The sequence below is a fragment of the Pholcus phalangioides genome, unplaced genomic scaffold (genome assembly GCF_987345545.1).
Source record: "Pholcus phalangioides strain wild (caught in Gottingen) unplaced genomic scaffold, Ppha-v1.0 ptg000013l_1, whole genome shotgun sequence".
Lineage (NCBI taxonomy): Eukaryota > Metazoa > Arthropoda > Arachnida > Araneae > Pholcidae > Pholcus > Pholcus phalangioides.
The window spans coordinates 14702189-14719342 of record NW_028301606.1 but is presented as its reverse complement, the minus strand read 5'-3'; the positions used below and the strand labels follow the sequence as shown (position 1 = coordinate 14719342).

The window sequence follows — 17154 nt, the reverse complement described above, 5'->3', positions numbered from 1 at the left end:
TGACCGAGATCGTCATTATCCCTATCTAATTAATTACAGCACTGCTTCAATATGCATTTCTGTAATTAATTAGCAGAGTTATGATCTAGAACAGTGATTCCCAACGTGGGTGTTAGCGTCCCCTTGAGGGTGATGGAATGCTCCAGGGAGGGCGGTAGAAGCTACGGGTATAACATAGGATCCTATGGACTAGATTGCGTTGGGGGCGATGGGAGAAAAAAATTTCTAAAGAAGGGGGCGATGTGGGACAAAAAAGGTTGGGAAACTATGATCTATAGTGATATAAGCTGTTATAGGTTCAACTACGCTACCCCGATATATGGAATATGGTTAACGGTGCAGTTTTTTTAGTAGTCGAACATTCTTGTGTTTTTGTTTAAAAATTTTTTTATTCAAAGCTTTAGCGCTGTTTCTGAGATATAAAGCGCTGCAAAAAACTCCATTCGATTCCTCTGTTTGGTTTTCATTATTAACAAGACTGAACAAATTTGTCTCCCATGAATAGACATTTTCAAAATATCTTACTCACCCCTCAACAATGCAGCTTCCTAATCATGTAGTTGCTTTAAGAATTTGTCGAAATGTTCCATAGACCAGCGTTTTTGAAGAACACGGGTACAGAGCATAGCATTAATTGGAGTTCTTCGATGCATCAGACATCAATGTGGAGTTCCACGAATAATAATAATAAATATTAGAGAAAATATAAAACACATGGATATAATTTTCATGGCTTTCTAGACCAGTGTTTTTGCAGTTAGCACGAGGACTTCTTTTGATCGAATACCGAGGGAATTGACTAACGAGGACCACCAAGGCTATGTCATGGTTACAACTAATACTGAACCGTACACGCACCTCGTAAATATTCTTCTGAGAAAATTCTAATTGATGAATTGATGCATGTTGGAGTGTGCTATGTATGTGCTTTGTATCTAACCTGAAGTTTGTTTTTTGAGGAATGCCCGTTATGTCTTTTCCAAGAAGTACTGACGTTTTCTAGCGAATTTGTAAGTAAACAACTCGGCGGGTAGTTTTACCTGTTGTGTTATGTGTGGATTTCAAACTTCGCTATGTCATAGTTGATACATTTTCATTGAAATTCCTGCTTTGTTCTTAAACACATCTAACGGAACTCTGGGTAATTTTTACACAGCAGAGATTTGAGAATGAAGTGTTGGAATATTTTTGAACAGCGAGGAACCCAACGAAAAACTTTGGAGGATTCAGCAATGAATTATATTCTAATTACAGACTTTAAAAAAGTTTTTAGATTTTACGAATATTGCCAAAACTACCTTTGCTCCCCAAGGCAAATATTTTTGAAATTTTCTTTGATGTTTTTCTATGGCAAAATTCACCAACATTTTCCAGCTCGTAGGTTTTATTCAGAATATATACGGCATAGACGTACGTACATACCACTACATATCGAATACGTGTGAAAAAATGACACTCTAGTCGTGCTATTATTTTATTGATTCGTGGGTACAAAAATATTTTCCACGATACAAATGGATATCATGAACACAAAAAAATAAAAAAGATGAATAAATGAAACAAACCATCAATCGGTGGTATTTTGTGCACATTCCAACAAGTACAAGTTGCTGTAAATGGTCATAATGATGAAGCGAGGGGGAGGCAGAAAAAAGAAATAGAATTCAATGTAGGGAAAAAGAAAGAAGAATAAAAATATATAAAAAAAGATACAGAGTGTAGAAGTACACATCGTAACTTTTTACCGCAGGAATATCAACGTGTCCATAGGACTGGAATTTCCTTGGGACTTGGCACCCATAATTTTCGACGCTCTGCAACATGGAACTTCCCTCAGTTCTGATTAGCAGAACGAAAGAGAGAGGGAGAGGGGAAAAAAAGCTTTTGCCAACGAGAATTTTTCAGTGCCAACTGAAGTGCTATGATTTGGAAAGCGTGAAAAATGTCCCACAAGACCATCGGATCTAGGAATCGAACTCGGTCACACCCTCTCTTTTCTACCACGTCTACCTTGCTCTCTATTACTCTGCTGCCAAACTGCCACCCTACACCAGACACCATCCAACTAGCTATAACATACAAGCATCCCACCCCTACCCTCTAATGCTCCTCCTCTGACTACTTTCACTCTTATCGCTCAAGAACCATTGAGCATTCGACATAAATGTGTGGCCTGTTCCCCTGAGCGTACTGTTGCATTCTTTCCGAACAGCTAGACAAATTGCTTCTTGCTAATGCGTTTGAAATATTGCCGCGTTCCCGCCTTACCCACCACTGTTCTTTTCCTACGCTATCGTCATATCATTGGTGGAAAGGTCGAGGAGGTTTGGTGGCTAGAAAGAGAGAGAGAGAGAGAGAGAGAGAGAGAGGACGCGAAACCTTCTACAAATGCAGAAATGAAAAATGCATGGAAATGCTTTTTAGGAAACATTATTGGCGAGAGAGAGAGAGAGAGGTTTGGTTTTTTGGACGAGCCACGCCGCGATTAACAAGTGCGGTGATTATTACTGCATTGATATACGGAATATGATTTACCTTGTGTGTTAGTAATTACTGGTTTGGTAAATTTTAATTTAGCTCGAGGATCAGCAATCTGGTTAAGTGAATATTCATTTAGTTATTTATGAGAGTGTTATTCACAGTTACATCACAAAGACGTGTGGAGATATCTCTAGAGTTATCTTTCCTTGTCATGCACAGATTGGCAGCTATTGTGGTGTCAGCACGTGTGAATACTTTCAGATGTAATTAAATCTAATCCTATATTGACCTTAATGGTGATTTCTGTAAGAATTAACTCATGAAGGGGATCGTTTTTGGTAATCATTCAAACAGCAATATACATTACTCTTCAACGCGTATACCATAATTCTCATAAGTTTGTCTCCTTCATAGTGGAAGTGATCAGCGTGAGTTGATGAAAGTTCTGTGAATTTGAAACACTTTTTTTTTGAAACTTTATTTAACATGATGAAATAGCACATAATAATGAAACAAATTCATCAAGAGTGGATCCCGTGGATGTGTACTGATGAACACGAAGTATCGATGAGTAATTACAATGCAATGTAAAAGTCTATGAATATGTAACTTGAAACGAATATGAAGAGAAATTGTTCATGTTACTCCAAACAGCTGTCGCATTTCTATAATATGATTATTTTAGATTTTGAAGACTGTCTGTCTATGGCTTCTCTCTCTCTCTCTCGTATTATCTTACTTACAAGGAAAAGGTCCCAAGGTGTCGCTTTCAAAAAATTATGAAAATATTTGAGGTACATTCATCTCACCCAGAAACAAACGAAAGAAAAAAAAAATAGCAGTGAAATAAAATGATTAAAGACGCAAAAAGTTATTAAAAATTATAACAGTCAGCCACTTATCGCCTGTCGTACATGTTGGCGATATCTATACAGTGAACTCTTTTTCTTTCTTTTCTCCAGTTTTTCTCTAGAAACTAGCTCTTTATTCCTATTTTTCTCTTTCTTTGCCGGTAGGATCAAGTGTTGTTCGAATGACATCATTCTAACACTGTATGGTTGAGGAATTTCTAAATTCGTTCTTGGCTTCTATTGCGAGAGTAGAAAATTTTAATATTTACACTTTTTTTTGAGTGACCAATATTAATTCTGCGGGATCTTTTTATATATTTTTGTGCATAATTAAAACATTTGCATATTAAAACATTTGTACATTAAAACATTTGTACATTAAAACATTTGTACATTAAAACATTTGTACATTAAAACATTTGTACATTAAAACATTTGTACATTAAAACATTTGTTAATGTGTTCCAACTTTTATAACAGGAATGCTTAGTCTTTCTGTTGGTTACGTCTATAGCCTAGGCTTGGCTCTTAGTTGAGTCCTGGAGAGTCCAGCTGTTTTGGAAGCCGTGCCTGTATCAGAACAATATATGATAAACTTATCAATATACATTTTTATACTAAGACCATACATCCCGTTTTTACGCACAAAATAATTGTATTTTAATTGAACATACTAGAATATAAAACGGATCCCACTTATAACGCTCCAGCTTAGAATGTTTCAAAGCACGACTCATTTTCGTAGTCTCTACCTATACTAACTCTTATCGAGATTTCCCGTTTAATGTGTTTTCCCACTTACTAAATTTTTTCATGAAAGGCTTTTAAAAAAAAAAAAACGTTGCAAACGGCGTCCATCATACATACGCAGACATGACTACGCAAATAAATACACGTTACAAAACAACAGTAAAGCTACACAAAACACACACTCTGTGACCCAAAGGGACTGGAAAATCCTTCCAGCAGGACCAAAGGAATTGTACTCTTGCATATTGCATGCTATTAAACTTCAATGTTTAATAACATAATTATTCAAAAAACGATAAGAATCAGCATTTTTTGTAGAATCAGACACAGTTGAAAATGTAATACAAATGATCACAATTTGACATTCAATCTGTAATCAACATTGATGCTCGTGAAAGTTTTTAAACCATTTTAAAGTTCTTAAAATATGAAAAAAAGGTATGAGAATATATATTTGAAATGATTATATCTCACGTGTTAAAATATTCAGATTTTTCATTAATTTATATTTATATGAGTTTTGAAAGCACGAGCTTCATATGATGACTCCACAGGTCGAATTGGGCACGGAAATGCAGGGCAGAGCATTATAATGTCTACAAACTTTCAGATATGTTGTAAGGTTCCTCTGGCACATACATTCTCAACCCATGACCCGCGGGCCAAATGTGGTTCTCGAAGTCATCTGATGTGGCCTGTGACCTCAAACCTAAATTCGTAAGCAACACATTTAGATCACTAAAATGAAATGATGTGCTGTTCCAATTCACTCAAGTGGCCCGCGGCAGTTTCAAAGTCGTTTAAGTGCCCTTCACACATTTTCAGAATCATCCATTTTTGACTGACGTTGTATTTTAGAAACGCTTTGTTTAAAGAAAAAATTGAGTAATTTTCGTGCATAATTTTTGGATGAAATTAACATTTTTGTGAATTTAAAAAAAGTGTAATGTGTGTCAAAGCATTTTGAAAAATTTTATTTCTCATGACTTTTCAAAGAAGAAATTTTAAGAATTTTTATCTTGATTTTCTGAATTTTCTTTTTCATGAACGGAAATAAATTTTTCAAAAAAAAATTCCAGTTTTTTCTTAATCATAAGATCCAAATTGTCAAAATCATAACTACTGATTATTTTTTATCAAACTAAGTTAATTAATTTATATTAATTAATTTGTTTGAAAGTTATATTAATTACAAAGAACTACATGCTAAATTAATGCTGATTGTGCAATTTGGTCAAGAACATCAAGAGCGGTCAAAAATGGATCGAGTGACCCATGATACAGTTTTAGATGATTAAAGTGGCCTGCGGCACAGTTCCAGATCGTTTAAGTGACTCGAGTGGCCTACGGCACATTTAAAGATCCCTCAGTTAAGTGGGACGCGACACGTTTTCAAATCACTGAAGTGGACCGCACTCTCCTAAAGGTTCAACACCCTTGCTCCAGCACGTGAAACTACGTATTGTTCCATAGTCAAGTATTAGGCCTGTCCATTTATATACGGCCCTTAAAGTAAATTAAATGCATCTAACTTTCATCACGTACATACTCACGAAGAGGAGGTTGACGCAATAAACACCACGCCCGATCATTACCTTATCCCATTAGTTACAGTTCCCCATAACATCGATGTACGATATCAGAAATGTACGGATTCGGGACATTAACATCCGTTGAGTACTTTTAACACAGATAACTCTTCCTCATGTTCGATAATACATTCGATACAATTTACGGAATTGAGTTGCTATGTAATATTTAATTCGAAATTAATCAACCTGCGGTGACTAATCCAATTAATAGCTGTAAAGCTTTCAATGCTCGTCTATATCTGATGGTTTTCAGATTCAATAATAATAATAACAACTTAAGTTTAGTAGATTTTGTATTCATGTGAATCTGGAGTACTGAGACGATGGTTATGTGGAACATATTTCCGCCAGCAGCAGCATGCTAATGAGACGGAGAGAAATTCAAAGATGTTATGTTTAGCGCTGTTGTACACAGTGTCCCGCAAATTCGTAAATAGTTTAAAAATTCTTAAAAACTAAACGAACTAGACTTTGGAATGCTATTCACGAAAAATGTATTCACTCGAAAGGGAATTGAGATTAGTATAGAAAAAATTTCGTTTTAGTTTTTTTTCGTGCGCTGCACGAGAGCAATTCCAGAATTTTAGATCTAAACCTTTTTTGTATCTCTTCTGTGTCCAAAATGTTCGTAAAGCTTCAGCTGCAGTGATTCGTAGTTGAGGTAAAACGAAAGGAAATCACTGGAAATATGTAAATCAGAGACCTATAAAAAGCAGGATGTACGATCGGCAGCTCGTTTCTGAATTTTTCTGTTACTCTGCTCATACATAGGTTTATAATTGTGATGTCCACATTGGTGAATGTTGCACTAGTGGTGAAGTTACCGAGTATATTTTTAGCTAACATTTTTTGGATTTTTTGCGTTCTACATTGCTAAAAAAGTAATTCCATTATTATAGTAGCGAAGTTGTCTAACCCTCCCGCCCCACTTTCCCAACGCGGAATCTCCGGCTGAAACTTTATGAACGTCCTAGACACACAAGAGATTGAAGGAAGGTTCAGCTCTAAATGTTGGTTGTTTTCGTGCGGCACCTTATATCATTCAAAATTATATTTTGGAACAACACTGCTTCCATAGACAAAAGTTTGAGCTAATTTTTTCCCCTTCAAAAAAAAAGAGAGATTCACTAGAAAAACTTTTTTTGCAAACCGCATTCATATGTACCAATATATATACCTTCAATTTTTATGAATTTTTGTATTATTTTATACTATTTTGTACAAAATTATGGGACACCCTTCGTTATAGAAATTCCGTCTGAAATTTCCGAGTATACGAACGAAGACATATTTATACAGCAATGCGTCTTTAAAGCCGATATTAGAAGAAAAGTTCACATATCCAACCAGCATGTAAAATAAAATATATGTACATGTGTTCTCATATTACACGACCAATTAATTTCTGTCGAAAAATTGTGGTGACGACAATCTAATAGCACAAGTGACCAATAAGATTGACATCTTGAAATTCACTGATGGATAAATTCTTTTTTATCAAGTTGAAAAATCCAAGAAATTTTCCTGAAACAGGATTTGTTCAGAAATTTAAAAAAAAACTGAATTTTTTTCAAATTGAATTCTAATATTGCGTATAAATTTTATCCTGTGATGGCAATAAAAAAATTCTCAAAATCTGTCACATGTTGGTATATTATCAGTTCTTATCGTCGTGGTAGTATTTAACATGGTTTTTTTATAAATACGAATTTAGTGAAATTCGCAGCAATGTACTTTTGATTTTATTGGCTGCATCGAACAGAGAGAATTTACTGTATACGCAAATTTATAATTTACACTAATCTATAATCACTTTTTGTTCTAAAGTAAGTCGTAGGTTTATGAAAGATTATTATCTGGTCCCCAAAGTGATGAGATAATAGATAATAAGATAATATATACCATGAAAGAGAGCAAGCAGACCTTCGAGATTATTCTATCATAAACATGACAATTTAGGCATCTGCAGCTTTCACTTCCAATGTGTAAGACAGAGATGGCAACACCTCTCAAATAGACGTAACTTTGACATCACAAATTTACTGTTGGAGCTACTCATAATATACAACTTTCTGGCATACCCAGTTTATCGAAATGTTCCCCAATATTTACGAGGTGTGCATGCAAATCTATATATCCCTAACATAATAACCTTTGATGAATTAATGTCATGTCTCTGTTTGAGAACAAACGTGTTCATAAACCGGTGTTGACTTAAAATACCGATTTTATAGACAATAAAGTTCCAATATTGTACTTGATTTATCAATTTTATGAGTTTTAAGAATTTTTGTTTTCGGAATTTAGGCTACTTTCTTTAGATATTTTTTAGAAAGCAATATTTTATAAAAACGTATTCGCTTGAACAACGATCATGGTGATTGAAAGAGAAGATAACTACCGAAATTAATGGAATTAATGTTATCAGAAAAATATTAAAATTTCTACATTATATGAATTTACCAGAAAAACACCTGATTTTCTCATGAAAACTTTCAAGTATATCCTCTCTCTGAGCAAATTTGAATTTTTTAATGTGAGTTTGGAATAGAATAGGCCTATATTTACCAATTTTATCCAAATTTTGCACGTTACTCAGTGGGATGTTATAAGGAAAATACTGTTCTAACAGCGTGGAAAATAAAATCCAACGGTTATCGCTCAAAATACGAAAAAAATTAAAACACCAAACAACCATTTCAAAGCAAATATAGCCCTTTTCTCAGTGAAAAATATATCATTATTACCATCGCGCGTCCCGGCCACATGCTTTTAGATTAGCCAGCCATCTAAGCTATATCAGACCATTTTACAGTGACGAGAATGAGCTTACGGGATATTAGCCTTAAACGGCTTTTTGTGTTTCAATTGTTTCGCATTTGAGTGATCGTTGGGTCCAAGTTTCTACATGAAGGTGTTAATTCACTTTTACTCCACGCTACTATTTTCAGTCACAGCATTTCCATTTTTTTTGGAGAAGCACTTAACTCTCTCTTCATACATATAAAACGCACAAAAAACTTGATTGACTCTAAATATTAAGACTGCATCTACATGATTTGTGTCTTTGACTAGTTAAAGACTTGCCCTATTCATGTGCACCAGAAAACTTGATGGACAATCCCCCGAAATATTAAGGGAGAAAGAGAGAGAGAGAGAGCCGATCGTAAAATTCGTCCCTTTCTCGCCATCGAGTCAAACTCACGATAAATCACATCGGAATCTGTACGATGCACAGGTACCATTATCGTCTCCTTCCAAAACGATCCATAGATCTATGAATACCTCTTTCAACCTACAATACAAAAATACTTTCCACCCTCCGTCTCCTGTAAAAACCCATTCCCAAGTATAATATGCGTGCCCTGTTTTTCAAAAACTCGATTCCTAAACACGATTTTGCGTCGATTTTTTTCTTTCTCTCTCTCTCTCTGTGTGTGTGTGTGTGTGTGTGAGTGCCACTTACCGAACCAACACCACCACCATCCGTTCACATCATTTGTTATGAGTAATCCACCATTCTAATCTCTACTTCGCCATTAAAACCGATTGGGAGAGGGAGTTTGAAATGTACGTATGTAATGGTTCCCAACTGTGTGGCTGGGAGAATACACGGTATTCAAAAGAGAGAGAGAGAAATAGAGAGAGAGTGGGAGTTGTGACACTCCTTGGGGGAAAAAGACGAGGCACATACAGACAGACACATATTTGTTCCCAACCCTAATTGTCCATCTCATCATTCCACGAAACTCGTCTCCACTCGTAAAGTGGCTGGATCAAACGGAATACGTATTCAAAATCACGTGAAAAGATGTTTCCTTTGAATTTTATCGGTTTCATTTTTTCACCCCATTTTCTGTCAATGTTATCAATATTGTATATCCCATAAAATTATGTACAAAAACACATTTTTATAAACAGATATAGATTTTTTTAACAAGTCATTTTGGTATACGGTATCATGGGAAAGACCGCATACACGCCCAAATCTACTAAAAAATTTACGCGCTGACTTATGAATTAAAGTATTTGAAATTATACGGCCATGTTCAGCTTTAGTGATTGTTCATGAAGTCGGTTTTGAGAAAATCTAAAAAACAGTAGATACATTGTGAAAATTGAAAACTCTATAAGAACTTCCACACGGAAATGTATGAAAAAAAAATGTTTGTCCACAGTCTAATATTGTGACTTAAATAACTCTTTAATAACTGCGCACGTGCAGACTCGAGGACACACGTGAGGTCCATAGATACTAAAGTGCATTTGAGTGATTATTTTTTATTCGAAAGGAATTTAAACAAACGTATCCAAAGAGAGAGAGAGAGAGAGAGAGAAGTTGTCTTCGTTCAAACTGTTTGCTTCATTCTCTTCACTGGCTCTCCAATCTTGTAGACACATATCAGTGTCTTGGCCGGTGTAAAGGACTGCAGCGTTGTCTTCGATAACGTGTTTCCCTCCAGACCACTTGCGACTGCTTAGCTCTCCTAAATTTCACATTCCTCCTCGACCAGTAATTTTCTCAGAGTCAAATTTTTGAGTCGATTCTTCAAAGAAGGAGATTTTCTGGATTTAGTGGCAAGATAAACTTTGGAAAGAAAAGTTGTTTGTCTCGACCGGGAACCGAACCCGGGTTCACTGGCATTTAAACAAGCGTGCTATCCAATATACCAGAAAACTTGAAACCTTGAACTTCTTTCAGAAGTTTATTTCGACATTAATATCCAGAAAATCTCTTGGTTTGAAGGTCGGAAAAACATAAAATCTTTCTCTTTTGAGACACTTTGTAAATTACGCGTAATAAAGAGATATGGGGTTCCAAATACTCCAATTCATTTTCCTCATCGGAATAATTATTTTGAAACAAACGGTTAATAGACTTGGACGCGGCAACTGAAAAAATAAAGCCCACGTGCGGGGTTGAGAGGACGAGTCTACTTCATACGAAGTGAAGTCTGTAAGCCAATGGGTGTATTGCTATGTGTAAAACAAGGATGGAGATATGTAGAAATAAATTGCCGTTTGGGTGAGACAATATACTGGAGAAACAACGTCGGTAAACTCAAATTAAGAAGTGAACTGTTCTCTTCTTATTTTAGGTTTACCGACGTTGTTTCTCTAATTATGGTAATATGTCCTTAGCTTTGTGAATCCCGAATCGGAATCATTGGCCGGGATTTTCTAGAGCCCTCACTAACGAATTTTTGGATTCTATTTCCGCTGATTTCCCTGAAAAATAAACAGGAAAAAACATATTCCATATCTAAGATCTAGAAATTATTTATTCTCTTTAACTTTATTGCAGCACACTTGGATTTTATTAAAATTGTTTCTGTAACATAAGAAATCCGCTATGCAGTCTTGTCCATACTAAATGCATAACTCTCTTAGTATAATAAGTATATAATCATGCTGTATTTTTCTTTTGCAATTTTTTCCCAGGCTATACGAACGACAGCGTGACATCAACGAACTATATCAGTTGCGAGAGCTTCCCGTTCAGGTCCAGTAGCCCAGACTTCACGGATAAAGAACTCGACCTAAGCAATAGTCGCATCATCAAGAACGACGACCGTCACGTCGACAATTATATAGACGATTCCTCTTCCATTTCCAGTCGAGTATCCGAGAACAGTTTGAGCCCAAGGATTCCAACGAGACCTCCGACACCAGTTTCTACCGGTCCGCCTGGTAATGCAGTCCATCTACACAACAGACCCATCGAAAGAAGTAGATCCAGATCCCCGAGGAACGAACATCCATTACGCATTTACAGCGGTGGCGTGACTGTGAACTACACATACGACGCATTTTTCGTTTCCGACGGGAGGTCCAGGAGACGGAACGCACTAGGGATCCCGGAACAGACAAGAGATCGACAAAGATACACCTGTGGGGACTGCGGGAAGCACTACGCTACTTCTTCGAACCTGTCGCGGCATAAGCAGACTCACCGAAGCCCGGACTCCCAACAGGCCAAGAAGTGCCCGACATGTGGCAAGGTGTACGTGAGCATGCCGGCGCTGTCCATGCACCTCCTCACGCACAACCTAAGTCACAAGTGCAACCTCTGCGGGAAAGCGTTCTCGAGACCCTGGCTACTCCAGGGCCACATGAGGTCCCACACCGGTGAGAAACCGTTCGGCTGCGCGCACTGCGGCAAGGCCTTCGCCGATAGGTCCAACTTGAGAGCCCACATGCAGACGCACTCGGCTTTCAAGCATTACACTTGCACCCGATGCCACAAGTCCTTCGCACTCAAATCCTACCTCAACAAACATTACGAGTCGTCCTGTTTCAAGGATCCCGGCATAGCCGGAGCTTTGGCTTTGCCACTATCGCCAACGCCACTGAAACCAGAACCGAGACTCATGCTAGGGACAACGTAGAGACCCGAAAAGATGGTCTCTACGCTGTTCTACGATTCGGCACTGAAAGTCGGCACCAAAGAAATTAGTTTCCATGAAACATGAAGATGCTTTCAAACAATTCCCGAGCAATAATTTACTCGAATAATTATTTGGGGGGAAAAAAGGGACAAAACGAAATAATTTGTATAAAAAATACGAGAAAATCAAGCTGAAATAATTGAAATCTCGTGCATTTTTTTTCTATATTTTATGAAAGCAATAATTGTAATGAAAGAGAGAAATATAAATTTTCCCTTTTCATATTTTCAATCCTATTTCTAAAAGCAATATACATAGATGACTAGAGTCTTCTATATATAATTGTAAATGAAAATATTAAAATATAGTATTTGTAGAAAGAAAACACAAAAAATGGCTATTTCTCCTATTTAAAACGAAAAAGAGTGCATTTAGAATATCTTAGAATTTTTCTCAATAGCTACTTTTTACCTACCAGACATTCGTAAGCCTTCAGTGCAGCTGTACATAAGAGAACGTAATTGCGTAGTCGGTGACTGTACAAAAGTGAAGAAAAGATTCTATTCGCCACACTATTTTCTTAAGAAATTTTATTCCATCTAAGATCGTTGCTGCCTAGAGCATAATGTTCTACCGCAAACATTTCGCATATTTTTAATCATAACAGCGTGTGAGTTCGTAGGCTTTTCTTCTTTTCTATAGAAATTTATACAAGCTCGTCGCTCCTCTCATTTTCATTAAGTTTTCTTATAGAAACAATTTTTTCAGTGTAAATAATTGTAGTAGATAATACACGTCGAGCACAAATGTATTTATTAGTTTCAAATTTCTACCCGGGTTCAAGTCATGTGCGTGATGTGAGATAGTCTTGATTGACAAAAACAGACATTTTTAAACAACGATTTTATGTTTGAACCTGGTGAAAGAAATGGTTGTTAATCGTTTATTTCAATTTTAAAAATTGATAATATTATTCCAGATCAAACCTTGTTCATCAATCAACCATTACGTGTCTAATGATCATTATATGTCCCGTGGCGGCTTCTCTTTCATTGGTTACAGTATTGTGACATGGAGATTATTACTGAACAGTTTTGATCTATATATGACTTGGAATCGAGCAATAGCCAGAGTTAGAAATTTAAACTACGTAATTTGAGAAATTCCTTGAATAAAAATCCCATTGCAATAAACCGTGAAATAATAAAAACTTAATCTACGAAATATTAGTAATTTATTTCGTGACTCATCAATAATTTAAACGATGAAATATTCGTAATTTATTTCGTGACTCTTAATAATTTAAACGATGAAATATTCGTAATTTAAATCGTGAAACTCATTGATAATTCATGTCCTGAAATAGTGAAAATTTAAACTGCGAAATAGCATTAGCTTGTATCGTGAATTATTAATAACTAAACTATGAATTATTAATAACTAAACTGTGAATTATTAATAACTAAACTGTGAATTATTAATAACTAAACTGTGAATTATTAATAATTTAAATCGATAAATATACTGTATATTGATAATTTAAATCGAGAAATATCGATAATTTAAATCGTTAAATGTTTATAACGTAAATTGACAAATTCTTCTAATTCAAATCGTAAAAATACTGAATAATTTAACTATAAAGTATTACTAATTTGAACAGTTAAAATCTCTAAAATTACGATTTGACATTTTTAATGGAAATGGTGACATTTTTAATGGAAATGGTGACATTTTAAATTTAAAAGTGGTAACATCTTTAAATATTTTTTGTAAGTAAAAATATTTGGTAACATACAAATGAGGCAAACGAAACATATTATTCGCGAAATACCTCTGTGATAGTCAAATACCTATTTCAACTAACTTCTAATGAACCTAATTACTAGAATTAAATACACCGAATTTCTGTTTAAACGAAGATCAATGCATCTCTTTATCAACAAAAGTCTCAACAAAATTGTGGACGTGCATCAATAATAATGATGTCTTTGATAGAAATAGCACTATTTAGTGGTCCACTTTACAGTTTTCAATGGCGGTATCTGGTTTGTAATTCGGAAGTGGTTTAAAAGGAATTCTTTTAGTGCCTCGATTCACAAATCTTCAAAATATGCAAAGATCAGATTGATGTGATAAATCGTTACATTATAGTAATAGTCCTTTGTGGTGTTTTCGTCTCAGAGAAAATCCATTTTCGAAACTGAAAAATTCTGAAATAAATTATTTAAAAAAATTGTATGAAGTGCTACGTTATGTTCCTCTGTTAAATTTGGAATAATGTCGAATCTTATTTCCCGCAATTGCCATGAATAACTTTCCCCAAAGACCATCGGCGTTCGGTATAGTAGTGATAATGAGCCGCTCTTCAAATATTTCCTCGAGGTAGAATTTACCGGAAATCACTCATTTTTCGTCCCAAAGAGCAATCGCCATAAAAGAAATTACCCAATTTAACTTACTCGAGAATATTGCTAGTTTCGCAGCGTCAATTTCGATAATATTTCGAATGACTTTTTCCTAATATTCAACATTTATTATACACTAAAGCAGAAACAGTATTCAAGAAAGCGGTTTGTGATCATTCATTATTAGATTCAGTGCTGGAGTAAATGATATTTATAAATAAAAATAAGAAAATGTCTTTGTGTGAGCATCACTAGTCAATAATTCAGAATAGCATGTGGTATATTTAAAAGCTTATAAAAAATTTGAAACAAACACATATGTTTCAAATAAATTAATAACGAATAATATAAAATTAATATAGTCCATTAATAATTTTACATAATTTTTTTTTCGTCTGAAAAGAAAAGGTGAAAATATTCATAAGAAAATATAATTTATTTTGTTACTAGTTTTACGTAGTTACGTACTCGTACATAAATAAATTGCCAGAAATACATAAGCAGTGAAATTGCTCATTTTCAAATATATGATTATTATATTATTCGGTTTTTTAAAAATGTTTTTAGGTACATACAAAATGTACACAGGATGTTCAAAGTATTTTGCACAGGAGATATCTCTACAAAGGTTGACTTCAGAAACATACTTTCTATAACAAAAAGTTTTAAAATGACTTGCAGTTACTAACAATCATAAAATCTGTTTTAGAAAACAAAAAATAAAATTTTTATACAGTCACCATGTGCTTGAACTTCCCATTACACAATTTGGATCCTGCTCTGAAAAGTCATTTGCATATTTCTAAATGCAGTATTTAACAGAATATTAAATGTATAAAGTTTACTATGTTTTGGTAACTATTTGTGTACCACCCTCTCAATCATTGGCGACAAAAGCTGAGAAAACTTGAAAAGTCAAATATCTCCGTTGGTATCGCGTTTAAAAATATGCAATTTTTGTAAATGACTTTTCACAGCAGCATTCACATTTTTTAGCACACGGAATCTAAATGAAAAGTTAATTTTTTTTCTATTTTTTTTTTATGTATACGACTATACGGTTATAGTGACGGACTCGCGATGCGAGGATCCGGGTTCGAACCCCACAGTGGCGGTCGGCTGAAGTTGGTTTTCTGTGGTTCCCAACTTCAAGGCGCAAATGCGAGCCGATCTCCCCGTTAAAAAGTCTCGCCACAGAGAGCAACAGTCCTACAACGATAAATCATTCAATCATAACACTTCACTCATAGTTAGAAAAACTGATGGCAGATGGCAGCACTACACATAACAAGCATTACACAGAAACAAAAAAAAACTTTACGTCAGGTTGCACTACACGTACACGCACATTCCCGCATGTACCGATTCATTGGGGGTTCCGGGGGGGGGGGAAATGGCTAGGGGATCTATGAGGGTCTTAAGTCAGCCACCTCGTTGGGCAATTTGCCTGTTGTGGCGTTGTACTTGTACTTGTAACTTGAGTGACTACTGGGGAAATTTAAGACATTTCGAGTAACCGCACACTTTTTGGAAATTGTGAAAGTATAGCCAAGTCCTTTTTTCGGCTAGAAGGTGGAACACTTCTGGTCACTAACTGTTGGTGGGATCTCTAACAATATTTCACATGATAACCAGAGAAACTGAATGAAACGTCTTTATTTTACTGCACCTCTCACAAAACACAACTTTCCAGGGCGGAAGCCTGTATTCCAACTCACGCTCTGTATTCTCATCTTACGGAAGATATTCTTTTCCAGTTACCTTCCTTTATCAATTCATAAACAAAACAAATCACGTTATGTGGTATATAACGCCACAGAGAGTTAGCAAAAATGTCCATACTGAATTGAAATTGATTCGTTACTATTGAAAGCCTGTTTGTATAGTCGGCTGTTGCAAAGATATCCGCTGTGCAATCAATTCATGATAGCCTGTGCGAAGTAAATTTATAATTTTTCTTCTTTCTAAAATAAATTTAGAAAATATGTAATTCAATTAACAGCAGAACTTTTGTCTCATTAGTAGATCACCAATCTTGAAACGTCCACAAACAAAAGCGTAGTCATTCGAAAGAGTTCTGTCCAGTATATATATATACAGGGTGCTCTGTAAGTACTATTTCGCCTTTTATCTCGTCATCGGTCCGTCGTAGAGGTGTGATTCCACATTAAAAAATGCTAAAAAGGCATTCAAAAATTATCCTGCACCAGTTTTGAGAGTGACAATAAAAATTCTGAATTTTTAAACGATTCCCCTGTCCTCTAACTTCCAATTAAAAAGTTTTTTTCCTGTCTCTTCTGAGCCTAATAAAAAAATGTCATGCTTTCATTTGCAATATTAACTGAGATATTTTAATTCAAAAGTAACGGAAAACACGCTCCTTTTTCTCATTTATGCTGTCTTTTCTCAATTTTTCTCAGATTTTTTAATTCAAATATCACTGTGAATATTGCAGTTGAAAACAATTTATCTCCTTTTTTGGACTCAGAAGAAACAGGGCAATAACTTCCTGATTGGAAGTAAAACACAGGGGGACCGTATAAAAACTTAGATTTTTTTATTTTGTAACACACTGAATTTTCACTTTTTTTTACTGAATTTCTCTCTCACAAAAAACTGCTGCAGAATAACTTTTTGAACACATGTTGAACATTTTTTTAAATTTGAACCATACCTCTACGAA

General features: G+C 35.2%; 1 protein-coding gene across 1 annotated transcript in view; it reads left to right on the top strand.

Annotated features, from left to right (window-relative positions):
• Window positions 1-12311, top strand: part of LOC149078646 (transcriptional repressor scratch 1-like) — a 30653-nt gene extending 18342 nt beyond the window's left edge. Inside the window, exon 2 of the mRNA XM_089240502.1 lies at window positions 11117-12311. Within this exon, the coding sequence (XP_089096628.1) occupies window positions 11117-12063 (947 nt within the window). The 3' untranslated portion in view covers window positions 12064-12311. The remainder of the gene's footprint in view (window positions 1-11116) is intronic.
• Window positions 12312-17154: the final 4843 nt, after the last annotated feature.